Source organism: Phyllostomus hastatus, unplaced genomic scaffold, assembly GCF_019186645.2.
Source record: "Phyllostomus hastatus isolate PE091 unplaced genomic scaffold, TTU_PhHast_1.1 phas_contig_17, whole genome shotgun sequence".
Taxonomy (NCBI): Eukaryota; Metazoa; Chordata; class Mammalia; order Chiroptera; family Phyllostomidae; genus Phyllostomus; species Phyllostomus hastatus.
Genome location: NW_025333664.1, coordinates 18,202,634 through 18,219,480, shown reverse-complemented (window position 1 = coordinate 18,219,480; position 16,847 = coordinate 18,202,634). Strand labels below are relative to the sequence as shown.

Here is a 16,847-nt window from a genome sequence, read left to right as displayed (position 1 = left end):
ATTCATAGCAGTTACAGCTTGTGGTTACTTCATTTACCTGTTCACAGGCTACATTTTTGTCCTTGCCCAGTGGAATGGAGGCTTCATGAGGGCAGGCGTTGTGTCTCTTTTGGTACCATTTTTCCAAATAGTCAGTCTGCAGATATTTGGTGACTACTTCAACAAATGAATGAATTTAACCCTGAGAGCAATTACTTGTTTTCTTGGAGTTCTGAGGGGACCCCCTTTAGGTATGTCCTTTTTCTTCATAGTTTCAGAGACTATAAGATGTTGCATAATAGAGAAGGAACCAGTGGAGAGAGAACACACACCTGTGTTAGGATGAGGCAGGAGTGAAAGAGGGCCCAGACAGGGTTTGTTTTTCCTTCTTAATTAAAAACATTTTATTAAATTTATTAGGGTGACATTGGTTAATAGGGTCAAGCAGACAGGGTTTCCTGAAGCTTTGTGTTTTGAATAATGCCTGTTTGTCTGTTATGTGTAGTGAATGATGCTACACTCTGGGCAGACTTTGCCTAAGTTTCATAAATATTTAATTGGCTTTTTCAGGAGAATAAAGGCAGCCCCGTTGATGACTGAAAATGACAAAGCATCCACCTAACAGACGAGGAATCAGCTTTGAAGTGGGAGCCCAGTTGGAAGCCCGGGACCGATTAAAAAACTGGTACTTTTACATTTTTCTGTTAATTAAATCCCTTCAGTAAAGGACTCTTGCCAGCACTAATAAAGAGGGGTAGTCTGGGCTTTTCTGAGGTGTTGTCCTCCCTGACTCTCAGAAGGTAGAAGGAGACTTAAGTCTAGAGCTGTGGTGCAGGGGCCCTTGTGTCGGGGGGATTATTCTGTGACCTCTTGTTTATACATGTTTCCCCTTCCTGCCTCTGCATCTGAAGGAGTTAAGAGAAAAAGAAGCATAAGTGGCTACAGGGAAGGGAAGAGTTAATAGTGGCATCTCTTTTGCTTTTGGCTGCCTGTCTGGAAGAGGAGAGGAGAGGAGAGAAAGATCAGGGATGGAAGAATGAAGAAAAGGGGTTGGATCAGAACCCTATTGTGTTGTGAACAACCCCTCTGGTTTTTGGGTATGTTGTATGGTTGAAATTTAATTGTTGTACTGTAGGGGTGATTAGAGTCAGAAGCTGAGGGGTTGTAGTCTTTGTCATTGACTTGTGACCTCTGGCTGGTAATTAGCTGCTTTGAGCATCAGCTTCATCTATAAATGTGGGTAATTGCATTGACCTCGCAGGGTTTTTTCTGAGAATCAAATTATAGGATATGTGGGGAAAGGCCTTATAAACTATAAAACGATGATAGTTGTTGAGGACATTCTAGAATTTGGTTATTTGCTAATTCTCAAGGTGAAAGTGGGGGTTTTAAAACTCAAACCTTTCTGAGTTTTTATAAGGAAGAGTATAGCCTTTTGTGGGATTTATCTCAAAATAGACAGGCTGCCCAGTTTGGGGGGTAGCAGAAGAAAAGACAGGGAAAGAGAAGCAGGGAAATGACTGGGGCAAAAAATGTCTCTGCTGCCTTTTAGGGTTGAGAGACTTGATAGAAGAATTAGAGATGCTATGAACACCTAGTTGTTTTTGGGCTGCTTGTTTTATCTATAATGATTTCCCCTTTTTGGTTTCTCTCAGTATCTTTTTAAGGCAACTTTAATAAAGGGAAGGAATTCTTTTTTTTTTTTTTAACTTTATTTTCTGTAAAGCCAATCAACAAGTGTTGGAGGGGGAAAGTGTAAAGTTATTCTTGCATATTCGGGAACAGTAAGCACTTAGTTCTAGAAAACAAGAACTTAAAATAGTTGAATCAAAGACAGTACCCTGCTACTTCTGTTTTAAAACAACTGTGATGTTCTTTCTTAGCAACATTTCTTCTTTAAAAGCTACGATATGATACAGAATGCAGTAGCATACTTGAAAGTGCTAGAATCAGAAGGTAAAGAATGCCATATGTCATCCACTTAACATTTCCTACTATGCAATGTTTTAATTAATTTATTTATTTTTGGTGCGTGATAAACCAAGCATTCATATCAGTATTACATTCAACAGAAACATTACTTATACTTTGGGTTTAAGATCCTTGCCCCTCCAGTTCTGATGTTGTGACATCTGAGTCTTTATTATTGTAAATATTTCAGTCATTTGCCATATCTGTGTGACGTTACCCTAAGACATTGAGCAAATGACCCATGGCTCATTTGGAGTTCCAGCTAAAGTCTGATATCTTGGCTGTGTGTCCTCCATGAATAAACAGGAGTTCAGGAAGTCCTGTCTTCTGTATCTTCTGCTGATTGTTCTCCAGTTTTGCATTATGTATCCTCCTGAGGCTGTTCGTTAGGGGAAAGGCTTGAGGAACAGGCAGCAGTGGTCTCCTGAGATGAATTCAGGAGACCTCACTGTTGTCAGGAGGAACTGGCTTCCTGGGTTTGCAGTGGAGTAGCACATTTAGATTGCTGTGGCCTTGGACCTTTGGCAGACCTCGGAGTGGGGCCCTGGGGCCCTGCCAGAAGCCAGCAGAGCTGACCCAGGGCCGCCTCCTGACAGGTGAGAGACTAGCAGCCCTAGGAATTCTTTTTAGATTTAGGAAAAAACCCTAAAATATAGAAAAAGTAAAAAAGTACAGCTAACCATAAAATAATTTGTGTACTTATCACTCAGAATTAATAAATGTTATCATTTTTGTTTTATTTCTATTTTTTTAAAAAAGACAAAACATTTCTGATAAAATGGAAGTACCTTTATACCCTTTCCAATTCAGTTCCCCTCCCCACATTCCATACAGGCAACCAGCATCCTGAAGTTGGTTGTATCCTTTCTGTTCATGTTTTTACATTTTTACCATATATATGTATCTGTAAATGGTAGAATCTTTTAAGGTGTTTCCAAAAATTTATGTAAGTAGTATCATATTGTTTGTTTCTTTTCTATATCTCATTTTTTTATGATTTACTCATATTGATATGTAAGATATCCATCCTAACTTCTGTATAGACTCCACTCTATGGATGTACCATATTTTGTTTATTTAGTCTCCTGTTGATGGATATTTATTTACTTATTTTTTAAAAATGTACTTATTTATTTTTAGAGAGAGGGGAAGTGAGGGAGAGAGGGAAATATCAATGTGTGGTTGCCTCTCATGTGCTCCCTACTGGGGACCTGGCCCACAACCCAGGTACATGCCCTGACTAGGAATCAAACTGGCAACCCTTTGGTTCTCAGGCCGGCACTCAATCCACTGAGCTACACTGTCCAGGGCCTATTGATGGATATTTAGATTTAAGTTTTTCACTTTACAAAACATAGTGCTACTCTGAACATCTCTGTAAATGTCTCTTTTGTGCACATGTGCCAAGAATATTTTTTGGATAATGGCTTTCAAATGTTTTTGAACATGACCTATATAGTAAGAAATATATTTTTAAGTCCAGTGTGATACCTGCCTATATATACATATAGAATTTTTTCTTTTCTTTTGTTTTTATATACATATAATTTTTTCCTTTTTAAATTTTTCCTTTCTTTATATATACATATATATACACACATATAAATTTAACTGAAGCAAAAATTTTATGAAAGTCTTTAACATTATTGCATGCATTGCACTCTGATGTTTTTCTTCTGTGTCTGTGTATTTCTTTAACATACACACAAGTGGTGGTCAAGAGGCATTAATTTGATTTTATAATCTTCTAATGGGTCATGAATTGCAGTTTGATAAGCCTGCTTCCATGAATTTGTTAATATAATGTACATACTTTTGGTTTTCCTGGAAACTACCAGATTGATGTCCAAAGTGCTTCTATTAAACTACATTCCCACCAGTAGTACATAAAATTTCCTGTTTTTCCACATCCTTATCAACCCTTGCCTTTGACAGACTTTCTGGTTTGCTGTTCTTTATTGTTGGTTTTGAAACTTCCACAATTACTGTAGTAACGTATCAGACAGGGATTGTCAGTGGATGCTAAAATCATTATCTAAATGGTATAGGGTGATAACCTGCCTCTGGGTGGGGGTCTAAGAATGTCTTCCATTTTTATGATAGTTTTTACTCAAAACACTTTTGTGAGGGTTAATTTTATATTCTGGAGTGTTTCAAAGCATCCCGTTGTGATGCCACTTCTCACTCCTTTCTAGAGGCACCTCACATTTAGATTGTCCTATCTAATTATTTTATTTGTTTAAAATCTTTCTTCCCTCATGTATCCACAGCCACCTTTTCATGTTGTAGAGCCCAGTCAGATAGTTCCTGTATAGGGTCAGATGATGTCTTAGTCATTTTTGGCTGAAACAAAAGACTTGGGGTTTTTTAAACAGAAATTATTTCTCTTCATAGTTACACATTGCCCAGGTCTCCTTGTGCTGTCATGGGGCAGAAAGAGATCCAGATAGCTCTCTGGCCTCTTCTTATAAGGGCACTCTCGTTTGTCACATGCACTTATATTTTGTTTCTTTGGCACATTCAGATGATAGTAGAATTGATAGGAGCCACAATCAGGGGTACACTCAGTGTTGAAAGTGCCTCATTGCTGCTCCTTCTCACCCTTTTAGAGAAGGCTTTTAGACCTTTTTCTCCTACTGAACAAGTTCTCTTATATCTTTGAAGAGAGAAGGCAGTTCTCTCTGCCTATTGAGCAAGTTCAGCTCCAAACAGACACAGTTCAAAGCTATGGTGGCTTGATGCTGATTGTAGTTCCTAGGAGAGGAGCTTGGCAGTGCCACTCTTGCTACTCAGGGTGCCAGTGACTCACTGCAACACCCAAGAAAATATCCCAATCAGTGATTTTGCTGATTTGCAGACGTGGCATGATCCAGCCAGAGAATGCAGCAAGGTGGAAGGTCTGCCTGACTTGGGTCCTCAAACAAAGAGCTTTCCCAGTCTTGGAGCTGGTCTGCCTCTCTGCCCAGGCAAGGCTGCTGAGTGATCATCAGTTACTGGCCACTAGAAAAAGATGTAGTGGGTGTATTTTGAAGGCAGCCTTAGGTGGACTAACTACAGGGTCCAGCACAAATAATGCCCCTTTGTTATTATAAAACTTTTTATTACAAAATCATAAGCATGTAATTCTGTAACATAACAATATCACACTCAGGCATACCATATGACATTTTAGGTGATATGTTCAAATTAAAACTATAAATTACTACACCCATATTATTACCCTTCCAACCACATTCAAGCAGGCCTTACTTCTGCCGGACCCTGTATTTTGTTCTCTGATATATCTCCGGTACCTCAAAATTGCACATGGTATATAATAGTTGCTCAATAAAATATTTGTAGACTGAGTTCCAAATGATTGTAGGAAGACATTTTCCTAGGTTGTGTTGATTGCTTGCTTACATCTTAAGCCTGAGAGAAATTTTTTCAAAAATTGCAGAATTAGATAACAATTATGTAAAGGACTGACTTTCTGTTCATATGCAGCTTCTCTGTTAAATCTTCTCAACAAGCTATCAGGTTATTTATTGTTTCAATTTTATAGATGAAGGAAGAAACCAAGGTTCACAGCTGTGCAAGTCCTTTGTCCCAAATTTTGTAGCTGGTGAGTGGTAGAGCTGGGATTTATACCCCTGTTGATCTGATCCAAAGACCGCCATGCCTGCCAAGTGGTTCCTTTCCCAGGTGATTTTTTTTCTAGGTGCTTTTCCATATTTTCTTGATTTGCTGTTAGTTGCAAAACCAAAACCAAACAAACAAAACAAGTCATGAAAGGGTTAAAGTATTTTCAAAATCCATGTAACAGTAGAAGTATATGGAAAAACAAATGTGACCTGGAGTGGATGAATGGGTTTCATGTTTATATCTCTGGTTTATTTTGTTTCTATTGCTTATACAGAAACTTAGTTTTTCTTTCGCCTTTGTATACTGCAGTGACAGGATACAGAACAGCCAATATTATACTTTTGTTAAAGTAACAACAATAGCAGTGATAGCTAACATTTAATCAGCATGATGCTGATGGCTTTTAATTGCTTTACTTGGGCTGTCTCTTTTAACATCCCCCCATTAGCAAAGCCATTTGGACCTGAAGTGCGGAGGTAAAATGACTTGCTCAAGGCATAAATTAATTACGAATGGATCTAAGACTTACTTAGCTTTCTATGATGCCAGTGTTCTTTGTGTCTTACCAGAATTTATTTGTAAATCATCCAAACCAGCTTTTCTTCAATTATAGGATCCCTAAGAAATCATGAAATTAGGATTTTAATTTTTTAAAAGATTTTATTTATTTATTTTTAGACAGAAGGGAAGAGAGGGAGAAAGAGATGGAGAGAAACATCACTGTGTGGTTGCCCCTTGTGCTCCCCCAGCTGGGGACCTGGCTCACAACCCAGGCATGTACCCTGACTGGGAATCGAACTGGCCACCCTTTGGTTTGCTGACCGGCGCTTAGTCCACAGAGCCACACCAGCCAGGGCAAATTTTAATTTTTTTTAAAGGGAGTTTCTGTATAGATTTGGATTTTTCATGGAGATTGTTAGTTTTCAAAGCAGTTTATCTCACCTTATCTCACTAAACAGACTGGAATAGTGATGAGAATCCATGTTCTAATTTGGGACCTACCACTTTGGGGCGAACTTTCCACATATCCTTTTCCTATTCTGTAAACAGGGTAATCCTGCTTGCCCTTTTACCTCCAGGGTTGTGTATGTGAACTAACATGTGAGAAGCTACGGTTTCCTTATTGATGCTCGGTGGATAGAATGGAAGCTGCTTATTCTGCCACCTTCGCCTTCTTCCTGTCATCTGTCAGGAGCATACCATCTGCCCTGAACAGTAGGCCTGGCCTGTCCTGTTCTTCCTCAGAACACAGTGAAAAAAAGCTCCTTCTGTCTGTTGCTTTCCTGACTTTTTGGTACATTTCCACTACTTTGTTTTCATTTAAGTTGGTCATGGTATCCTTCTTGTTCTTTTACAAAGGGTTTTAAAATCTGAATTTCATAATGTTCTTAGCTCTCCTGCTATTTCTTTTTCATTAGGATTATTTGCACTGATCGAGTCTGAATTCCTGGTTCATACCTCTTCACATCTGGTACCATCTGTTTTTTTCTAATAATTTTTCATTTCTGAGCTTTCCGCATACATGAATGTTTCCTGCGAGTCAGGCATAATGCTAGGCACTGTGGAATGAAGAAAAATCACCTTGGTCCTTTAAGAAATATAGAGGCTAGAGGGGTATTTGGCTTTGGCTTTTAGCATTGCTAGCCAAGGATTGTTAATCATCTAGTCTCATGCTTATGTCTTTTCTAATAGCTCACATTTATTGAGTGATTTACTCTGTGCTAAGAACAGATCTAAAAGTTGTACATGTTAAGTCCCACTTAATCCTTACAACACTATGAAGTGGTACTTTTATGATTACCATTTTATATGTTGGGAATCAGAAACACAGCGGTTAAGTAAGTTGCCCAAAGTTATATATCTAGTAAGTAGTGGGTTTGGGATTTGAATCCAGCTAGTCTGGCTTCTGAACATGACAGGGTATAGCTTTGATCCTCATGCTGTGTTTTATACCTACCTGTAAAAGATATCTAGGAGAATAAAGTCCCAGAAATTAATTACCGGTATATCATGAGGTGATATTTACAGGTGATGTCCACACCCCTGGGGGAGAACAATTAATTTCATGTGTGGGAATTTCAGAGGACTTCAAAAGATGAGTTGATGCCAGGTCATTCATTCAGTGCTAGATGCTGGAGGTAGAGTAGTGATTAAGACAGACATAGACTCTGATTTTTAGGAGCTGACATTCCAGTGGAGGTAGATAGACCATAAACAAACAGATCTATACCTGTAAAGTTAGGTGATAATAAATGCTAGGAAGAGGAGTAAGTATCGATACGTAGAAGAGTGACTTTCTGTGTATGAGGGGTGCTTTTTATAGAGGGTGCTTAGGGAAGGTCTGTCTGGCAAGGATACATCTGAGTAGAGATCCAAAGTGAGGGAGTGATCCAGGTCGGTGTCCAGAGGAGGAGAAATCCAAGCAGAGGCAGCCAAGACACAGAATGGTGGGTATGTGCAAGCAGTAGAAGGAGGGTAAAGAGTGAGGGGGTCAGAGGTAGGAGAGGAGTCCACAAATGTCAGCAGAAGCCAGACTGGCCACAAAAGGAGGTTTGGACTTTATTCTAACTATAATAGGAAGTCACTGAAAGATTTTAAACAGGGAAGTGACATGATTTGATTTCAGTTATTAACAGTAGCTGTGGTTATTCTATATAGAATATGCAGTAAGCAGGCACAGGCAGAAACAAGGAGAATAGTAAGGAGTCTTGTGTAGTCGGATTAAAGGTGGCTTGAACTGAAAAGCAGTGGTGGAGATGATGAGAAGTGACAGAGTGGGTATTTTTTTGAAGGTATAGCTGACAGATTTATCGAAGACATTGTGAGAGACTGAGATGAGTCAGGGATGATTCGAAGGGCTTTTGGTCTAAATATTAGTAGAATTACTATTTGCTGAAATGGGAAAATCAGTTTGTTTTTATACATGTTAAATATAGAATTCCTTATAGATAACCAAGTGGAGAGGTTGAGCAGATGGTTGAATAACTGAGTCAAGTGTTCAGGTTTGAGCTCTGGGTTAGAGATAGGAATATGGGAGTTGGTAGTCAGTATATGGGATTAAAAGAGAAAGATCTTATTTTGTAGAGCAGTTTTAGATTCACAGTAAAATTGAGCAGAAACTAGAATCCCCATCCCTTGCCTTCACACATACATAGCCTTACCTGCTATCAACAGCTTTCACCAAAGTGATAACATTTGTTATAAGTGATGAATCCACATTGGCATATCAGTATCATCCAAAATCCAGAGTTGACATTAGGGTTCACTTCTGGTGGTATATATTCTGTGGGGATTGACAAATATATAAAAGACATGTATCCACTATTATAGTAATACACAGGATAGTTTCACTGTCCTAAAATTCCTCTGTGATTTGTCTCTTCTTCCTCTAAACCCTGACAATCACTGGTCTTTTTACTCTCTCTATAGTTTTGTCTTTTCCATAATGTCATCTAGTTGGACATACATACAGAATGTAGACTTTTTGGTTTGGCTTCATTTAGTGATATTCATTTAAAATTTCACTTCATGTCTTTTCATGACTTGATAGCTCATTTCTTTTTTTTTTTAAAGCATGTTATTGTTGATTTTTTTAAAAAAAGATTTTATTTATTTATTTTTAGAGAGGGAAGGGAGAGAGAGAGAGAAACAGAGAAACATCAATGTGCGGTTCCTGGGGGTTATAGCCTGCAACCCAGGCATGTACCCTGGCTGGGAATCGAACCTGGGACACTTTGGTTCCCAGCCTGCGCTCAATCCACTGAGCTACGCCAGCCAGGGCTGAGAGCTCATTTCTTTATTTTATTTTCTTTCTTTATTTTTAGAGAGAGGGGAAGGGAGGAAGAAAGGAGAGAGGCTTTGATTTGCAGATTATCAGCAGTGTCATATGGTACCCTAATAGTTGTAAAGCTTAATTGGTTTGTGTGTCTTGTTTTCCACAAGGGCAGGGGCCAGAACATGCATGTCTTATAATTCCCTCCAAGACCTGGAATTGACTGGCTGAACCAAAATCACTTAATAAAGTTCTGCTGACTGATGAAGTTGAACCGTTCTCAGGGCAGCTAGCGCTTGTGATCCACCAAGTCTTACTGGGTTGATTTCTAAGATCAGCTGTCGATTTGTTCTCTGAAATGCAGTTGGGTTTTTCCATCCTCTGTGAGTGACTTGCATCATTGCCACCTTTAGAGAAATAGGGAGAACCGCCTTCTCCTTAGGAAACCTTGTTGACTCTTTGGTTACTGTTGGTTCTCCTAGAAAGTTTTGTGTAGTCTGCCTGTGTCCTGTGAAGGTTTTTGAGCAAGGAAAAATAGGCTAGCCAAGGGCCCAGAGGTCCTTCAGACTCTTAAGTGTGTGCAGCAGAAGTTGCTAGCCTAGAAATTTGGAGTTGATTCTGTGGATCCAGACTTCCAAAATTTATTTTTAGAGAGAAGGGAAGGGAGGGAGAAAGAAACGGAGAGAAACATAGATGTGTGAGAGAAACATCGATTGGTTGCCTCTCACATGCTCCCAGCTGGGGATGTGGCCCTCAACCCAGGCATGTGCCCTGACCAGGAATTGAACTGGCAACCTTTCAGTTCTCAAGCCAGTGCTCAGTCTACTGAGATATACCAGCCAGGGCCAAACTTCCCAGACTTTGAAAGACCCTGACCAGTGCAAGAGAATTTGAGGTTTGTCCTGAAGTTACCAACTTTTTATTTTGCCTAATAAGAATATTAAAATAAGTGTATAATTATATACTTTTTATAGATAATACATGCTCATGGTACAATATTCGAAACATACGAAAGGATATACATTGAATAAATTAACTCTCATACTTCCTCTCCAGTTTCTTAACTATCCAGTTCCCCTCCCAAGAGGCAAACTGGGTTGCTTGATCATCCTTCCAGAGATAGCCCACGCATTTAAAAACAGGTAGGAATGCATTAGCTCTCTCCTTTCCTCCAAAGAAATAGTAGTATAGGGCCTTGGCTGGGTAGCTAAGTTAGTTAGAGAGTTGTCCCGATATGCCAGGGTTGTGGGTTCAATCCCCCTGGTTGGGGCACATGCAAGAACCAAGCAATGAATACATCAGTAAGTGGAATAACAAATCAATATCTCTCTCTCCTCTTTCTCTCTCTTCCCCTTCCTCTCTCTATAAGTCAATAAAAACAAAATAGTAGTGTGTTCCAATTGCATTTTGCATCTTGAGTTGATTTTTTCCCCACTTAGAATCTTTTAAAATCAGTGCATAGAGGGCTGCCTCATTCTTTTTAATGGCTGCATAATATTAGTAAGGGTATTAAAAACAGTTACCACTGTTTTAATTTAAAATATATTTAAGCACCAAGAAGTTAGAGTATGATTTTTGTATAAAGAAAAGTTCTGTAAATTAAATAAATTTTAATTTGTGAAAAATCAATTTTATGAATTGGTCCAAAGGCCTGTGTTTGAAAATTATTGCTAGAGATAGTAAACTATTACAAAAGGTCTTTTAATGGGAATATGTTAGGCACGTTGTATTATTTTAGGAAGGCTCACTAGTCTCTGGTAGGCTGAATGATAGGGCAAGAGGAATAAAATTGAGATATCCATGTCCTCCACATTTTACAGAGAGGAAACCTCTTTTGTCTCCCACATTGTACTACTCAGCTCATCAGATCTTACAATTAGCCGTTCTGCTGTCAAGACATCTTGTATTTATAGTAGCTTTATGCCAGCTGGATTGGAGTAGGGAGACTAGTTTCAGGGCTGTTTAATTTCTTCAGTTAATATTTTTTCAGCAATTAATGTCTGCATAGTACCATAAAGAATTTTGAAAAGCATACCCTATCAGTCCTCTGTGGGAAAGACCCACATGAAGTGATGTGGGCCTAAACTTGGAGAGTGACGGAAATTTGAATGGATAGCTGGAGTTTTAGAGCCTTGGGATTGGAGAATTGACAGGACATGTGACCTTTGGGGAAGAATAGTAAGAGTGGAATTCATATGGTGAACATTGTGTCCAGTATCTGTAGCCTACTGTAATAGGTTAACACCAAGCAAATTGCCTTAAAGGATACTAGTGTAGGATTGAGGAAGACACATTATATAAACAGAAGCAGTGGGTCTGTTTATTTCGGGTAGCACAGTTTATTAGCACAGCGGGGTACTAGGTGCTGGATACAAGAAAAGAAGAAAATAGTGCAGATCCAAGTTTCAAGGAGAAACTATTGGTAGAATCTAAACTTTCTTAATCTAGAATAGCAATCTGATTAAGGGGAGAGTTGCATGCAATAATTATTTTTCTTTGTTTTTAACCATTTATTTATTTTTGGGGTGAGCAATACATTTATATGGTTGAAAACTGAGAAGATTATTAAAAGATAACACTGCAAAAAGTGTCCCTCCCATTTTTGCCTCTTCTCATCCCTATACCCAGTTCCTCTCTTATCAGTCAGGTTTAAATGCTAGAAACAGAAACCACTCTGAGTACTTTAACCATGAAAGGATTTAACACAAGAAAGTGGGTACTTATAAATTGTTGGAATGGTGGGAGGAGTAAGGCTTCAGGGGCTGCCCTTAGAGAATCAGTTTGAAGGACCTATCATTGAGGCTGTGATCTGGAGATCAGGAAGTCACTACTGCAACTGCTACCCCCACCATGAAGCTAGTGACTAGACATTAGCCCCTTGCTACTGCAAACTAGCACATCAGTATCACCTGGGAGCTGGTTTAAGTATCTTAGTCCCTAGCCCCACCTACTGAATCATAAACTGCTTTATAACAAGCTCTCCTGACGATTTGCATTATTGTACATGAAAGTTTAAGAGGCTTTGCCCTGGAGCTTTGGGCCTGGCCACTGTAGTTGCCTTCATTGTCAGTTGTAAGGGGGGCAGGGAAATGGTAGTTGTTAGTTTTCTCAACTCTCAGTCTAGAAGGAGGGTGGAATTGAAAGAGCCCATTTACTGAACTGACCACATTTCTACAAGTAACCATTGTTAGTTTCTTGTGTATCTCTCCACATATTTTATGCATATTTAAGCATGTATGAATATATTCTTTTTAATTAAAAAAAAAACATAACTTATCACACACCGTGTTCTATGCCTTGCTCTTTTCATTTAATAGTTCACCTTGGAGAGCTTTTCATGGCATGACATAGAACCATCTTTTTAACAACCACATGGTATTCCACTCTGGACTGCAACATTCTTGAAATTGAGACTGCCTAATACAGTCTAGGTTGCATGGTCATTCTAATTTATTGGGACATGTAAAATATAATCTAGTTGTTAAATGTTTATTTCCTGTTTCTTTTGTGCTCAGGACTTGTGTGTCTGTCATCTTGTTTAACTTGCATTACAACCCAGTGTGTTGGGTATCCTTCCTCTACTTCACATGAGGGAACTTTGTAAGGTTAATTTAATAGTTCATAAACTAAGGAGTATCAAGGTTGGGATTTGAACCCCATGTCTGTTAGCCTCCATAATTTGTGGTTGGATACAGTTATACAGAGCCTTTAAATGGTGGGTTTTATTTAGTACTTTGGTAATCTGCTCTTTTGGAAAGAGGTTCGGAAGGGTACTGTTGTAGATATTTTGGGTGGGTGTTTAAAGGCATTTCAATTTTTTTTCCTGACTCAGGTATCCAGCTCACATAGAAGATATTGACTACGAAGAAGGAAAAGTGCTCATCCATTTCAAGCGTTGGAACCATCGTTATGACGAGTGGTTCTGCTGGGACAGTCCTTATTTACGCCCGTTAGAGAAAATACAGCTGAGAAAAGAAGGCTTACATGAAGAGGAAGGGTCTTCTGTAAGTAACACATCTTGGAAGTTCAGTAATGAGCTGTATCAGCCATTGGGCACTTTATGTTCCAACCTTTGATTTCCAGGTGAAAGTCAGCAGCAACTGGGGACCAATCTTTTAGTTAGGCCTGTAGTTGCACACCTGAGATCCCAGGGCTCCCCAGGGCTCTTAAAGAATTCCAGTTGTAAAAAAAAGAAAGAAAGAAGAAAGAAAGAATTCCAGTTGTCATCTCCTTGAATGATATTACTGATGTGATAACTCATAAACTGACTTGGTTGGAACCTCACTGATGATTCCTGGGGACTTTATTATCTCTTTTTCACCACTGTATACCTTTAGGTCATTTATTAAGCTGATCTGCTTTTTTAGCATTTAGTAAGCAATCATTCCATGTGAAGTACTGTGCTAGCTTCATATCAAGGTCTTTTGTAAAAAAAATTTTATTTATCGATTTTAGAGAGGAAGGGGAGGGGGAGAAAGAGAGGGAAAGGGAAAGGGAAACATTAATTTGTCATTCTACTTGTTTTTGCATTTAATGGCTGATTCTTGTATGTGTCCTGACTGGGGATCTAACCCACAACCTTGGTGTATAAGGATGATGCTCTAACCAACTGAGCTGCCTGGGCAGGGCCTCAAGGTCTTTTATAAGCCCTTGAAAAACTTGGAATTGATTGGACTTTATTTCTGTTTTTAAATTTCATCACTGTGCTTGGAGCTTTCATTGTCTTCAGAATTAAGGATGTGTAATTAGTTTTGAGTTTTTTTTTTAAGATTTTATTTATTTATTTTTAGAGAGAGGGCAAGGGAGGGAGAAAAAGAGGCAGAGAAACATCAGTGTGTGGTTGCCTCTCACATGGCCCCTACTGGGGACCTGACTTGCACCCCAGGCATGTTCCCTGACTAGGAATCGAACCAGCGACTCTTTGATTTGCAGTCTGTGGTCAATCTACTGAGCTACACCAGCCAGGGCAGTTTTGAGTTTTTTTAAACGTACATTGAGACAACTGAAGAGATCTTGCTGCCTTTGGATCTGTCAGCCCTGGGTTGTTTTCTATTTTAACTCTGACCAGGGAACTTGAACTCTTGTTAGTCTTACCCCCCATCCTCCCACCCCCCACCCCCCCCATGCCAATTTAGGATTGTTTACTATTGTCCAATTTAATTGCTCAATATTTATTCTACAAAATGTGTCAATGCAAACTGTGTACTGGGAAAACAGTATGAAGTATTAAAAGTGAGTGGGTGTTCTTTGGCAAAAGACCGTTTTAAAGTGTGGATAGGACTCACTTTGAAAGACAGGTAGGATTGTCATCAGTCCTGTGCTGCACTGCCCACACCTCCTAGGAGGGGAAAAGTCTTGGGTCCAGCCCTTTTGTTTTGACTCCTAGTGCTGAATAGCAGCAATGACTTCCTCTATTCCAGTAGCTGTCTCGTGTTCCTGCTCTTGTGAATTCTAGCATTTTATGAATTCTGGTACTGTGTGTGTCCTGTGAAATTGAATTGGTAACAGGATTTCTTTTTATGTCTTTTAGGAATTTCAAATAAACGAGCAGGTCCTTGCTTGCTGGTCTGATTGTCGTTTTTACCCAGCCAAAGTTACTGCTGTTAACAAGGATGGTAAGGCATTTGAGTTGTAATTATTTTTATTCATGACTTAGGGAGGGAGTTTGATAGTATATTTTCAGTATGTATGTGTTACCTAGGAATTCTCTCTCCAAGGTAATCACTATGTCAGGAGTTAGGAATAAATTACAAATGGAGAGAAAGCTGGGTTAAATAGGGGAGTTTGATTATTTGCTTTCTAAATTTTGGTCATTGTTTTCTAAAATAGCCGTGGCTTGTCTGTCATTCTGCTGAGAAGTGTGTAGATTCTTGTTCTCTATGAGTTCCTAATACAATTGATGAAATAAGTCCCTAATATTCCTTTTACTTACTTGTGAATAGCCTAGAAGTGAAGTGAACACCAACAAACATTTCTTAAAAATGTGCTTTGTGCATGTACGGTGATTGAGGGTGGTCTGTGACATCACAGTTGCTGGTTGATTGGGGTGCTGGGATTTAGAGCACAAATTTGGGATGCCTTTGCCAGAGTTTAGAACATGTGAGGAATCAGGACAAGGACTGCAACCCATAGAGGCTCATTCTGCTATTACAAAGGCAAGAGGAGGGAGATAAGATGTATGGTCAGCATCCTGACACTCAGACAACAGACTCTGGGTTCAAGTGATACCTTTTAAAAATATTTTTTAAAATAGCATTTTCTACCAGGATGTTTATGGTTCGTGCATGATTTCTCTAATGAATATTTAGGGTAATCAAGCCCTTAGTACTATTGTTAGGGGTGACTGCAAGGCCAGATTGACTATTCATTCCATGAAGTTATTTAAGTGTTTATTCAGCACTCTGCTAAATGCTGGGCCTTGGGCTGACTGAGAAGTTTTGAGGGAGGATGGGTTGAAATGATCAAAAATGAACATTCATTTGCATGTAGCAGAAATTCTAGTTTCTCTCTTGCTACATTCACCCCCCTCCTCCCTTGCAGCTTGTTGGGCAAGTGTGGGTTTAGTAGATGGAGGTTTACTCCTGGGCCAGATGTAGGTGATCCTTCAAGCACAGTCCTTGTGCCTCAGGCCTCCAAAGCAAGGTTGTGTCTTCTAGTTGTCTAAGCAGTTATTGATCCTCCAGTTTATGGTTGATTAAATATTTTTAGATAGTTTTTTTTTAATAAAGATTTTATTTATTTATTTTTAGAGGGAAAGGGAGAGAAATATTGATGTGAGAGAGAAACATCAATCATTTGCTTTTCATATGGTCCCAGACTGGGAACTGAACCTGTAACGAGACATGTGTCCTGACTGGCAGTAGAACCTGCGGTCTTTCTGTTTGCAGGACGATGCCCAACCAGTGGAGCCACATCAGTCAGGGCCATTTTTGAATAGTTCTTTGTTTCCTTAAATTACTTTTGTAAGCTTGTGTTCAAAATAAAGTACTGTTACTACTTTTCATATATTGACATTAACCTAAAAACATATCATAAAAGAAAGCTTATATGTTATTAAAGTGCCTCAAATCCTTTTCGTAAAAGACATACTTTTTCAGACTTATTTTCAAGATTAATAATTGTTCTGCTTTTACTGTATTTAAATCATGATTTGAAGCACAGATGTTCTTCATGTACATAGATGTATTTCTGAGTCTATTAGGTTGCTTTATGCTGATCAAGTCATATTTTCCAGAATAATATAAATTGGCATTTTTTTCCTCTTGGGTAAGTGGCTGCCTCTTAGAGTAAATGAAAATTGTGGGTGATTACATGGGTGACTTTGTAGGTAAGGGAGGTAGCAGAAAGGAAGCGGCATTTTTTATTTTGTTCTGGTGGTGTCTCAGGGTCACATGGAGGACAGAAATGAGGTGAAGGAGATTGGATGAGGGAGTGGCAAAGGAGGGGTGGTTTGAGGAAGAGGAGTTGGAGAGCCCTGGGTGCTGTCTAACAGAGGGGTGGG

General features: G+C 39.1%; 1 protein-coding gene across 2 annotated transcripts in view; it reads left to right on the top strand.

Annotated features, from left to right (window-relative positions):
* Positions 1-16,847, top strand: part of PHF20 (PHD finger protein 20) — a 100,033-nt gene that overhangs the window by 18,956 nt on the left and 64,230 nt on the right. For both annotated transcript variants that reach the window (XM_045832928.1, XM_045832927.1), the window contains exons 2-4: positions 550-664; positions 13,179-13,350; positions 14,877-14,961. In XM_045832928.1, coding sequence (XP_045688884.1) covers positions 582-664; positions 13,179-13,350; positions 14,877-14,961 — 340 coding nt within the window. In that variant the 5' untranslated portion in view covers positions 550-581. The remainder of the gene's footprint in view (positions 1-549; positions 665-13,178; positions 13,351-14,876; positions 14,962-16,847) is intronic.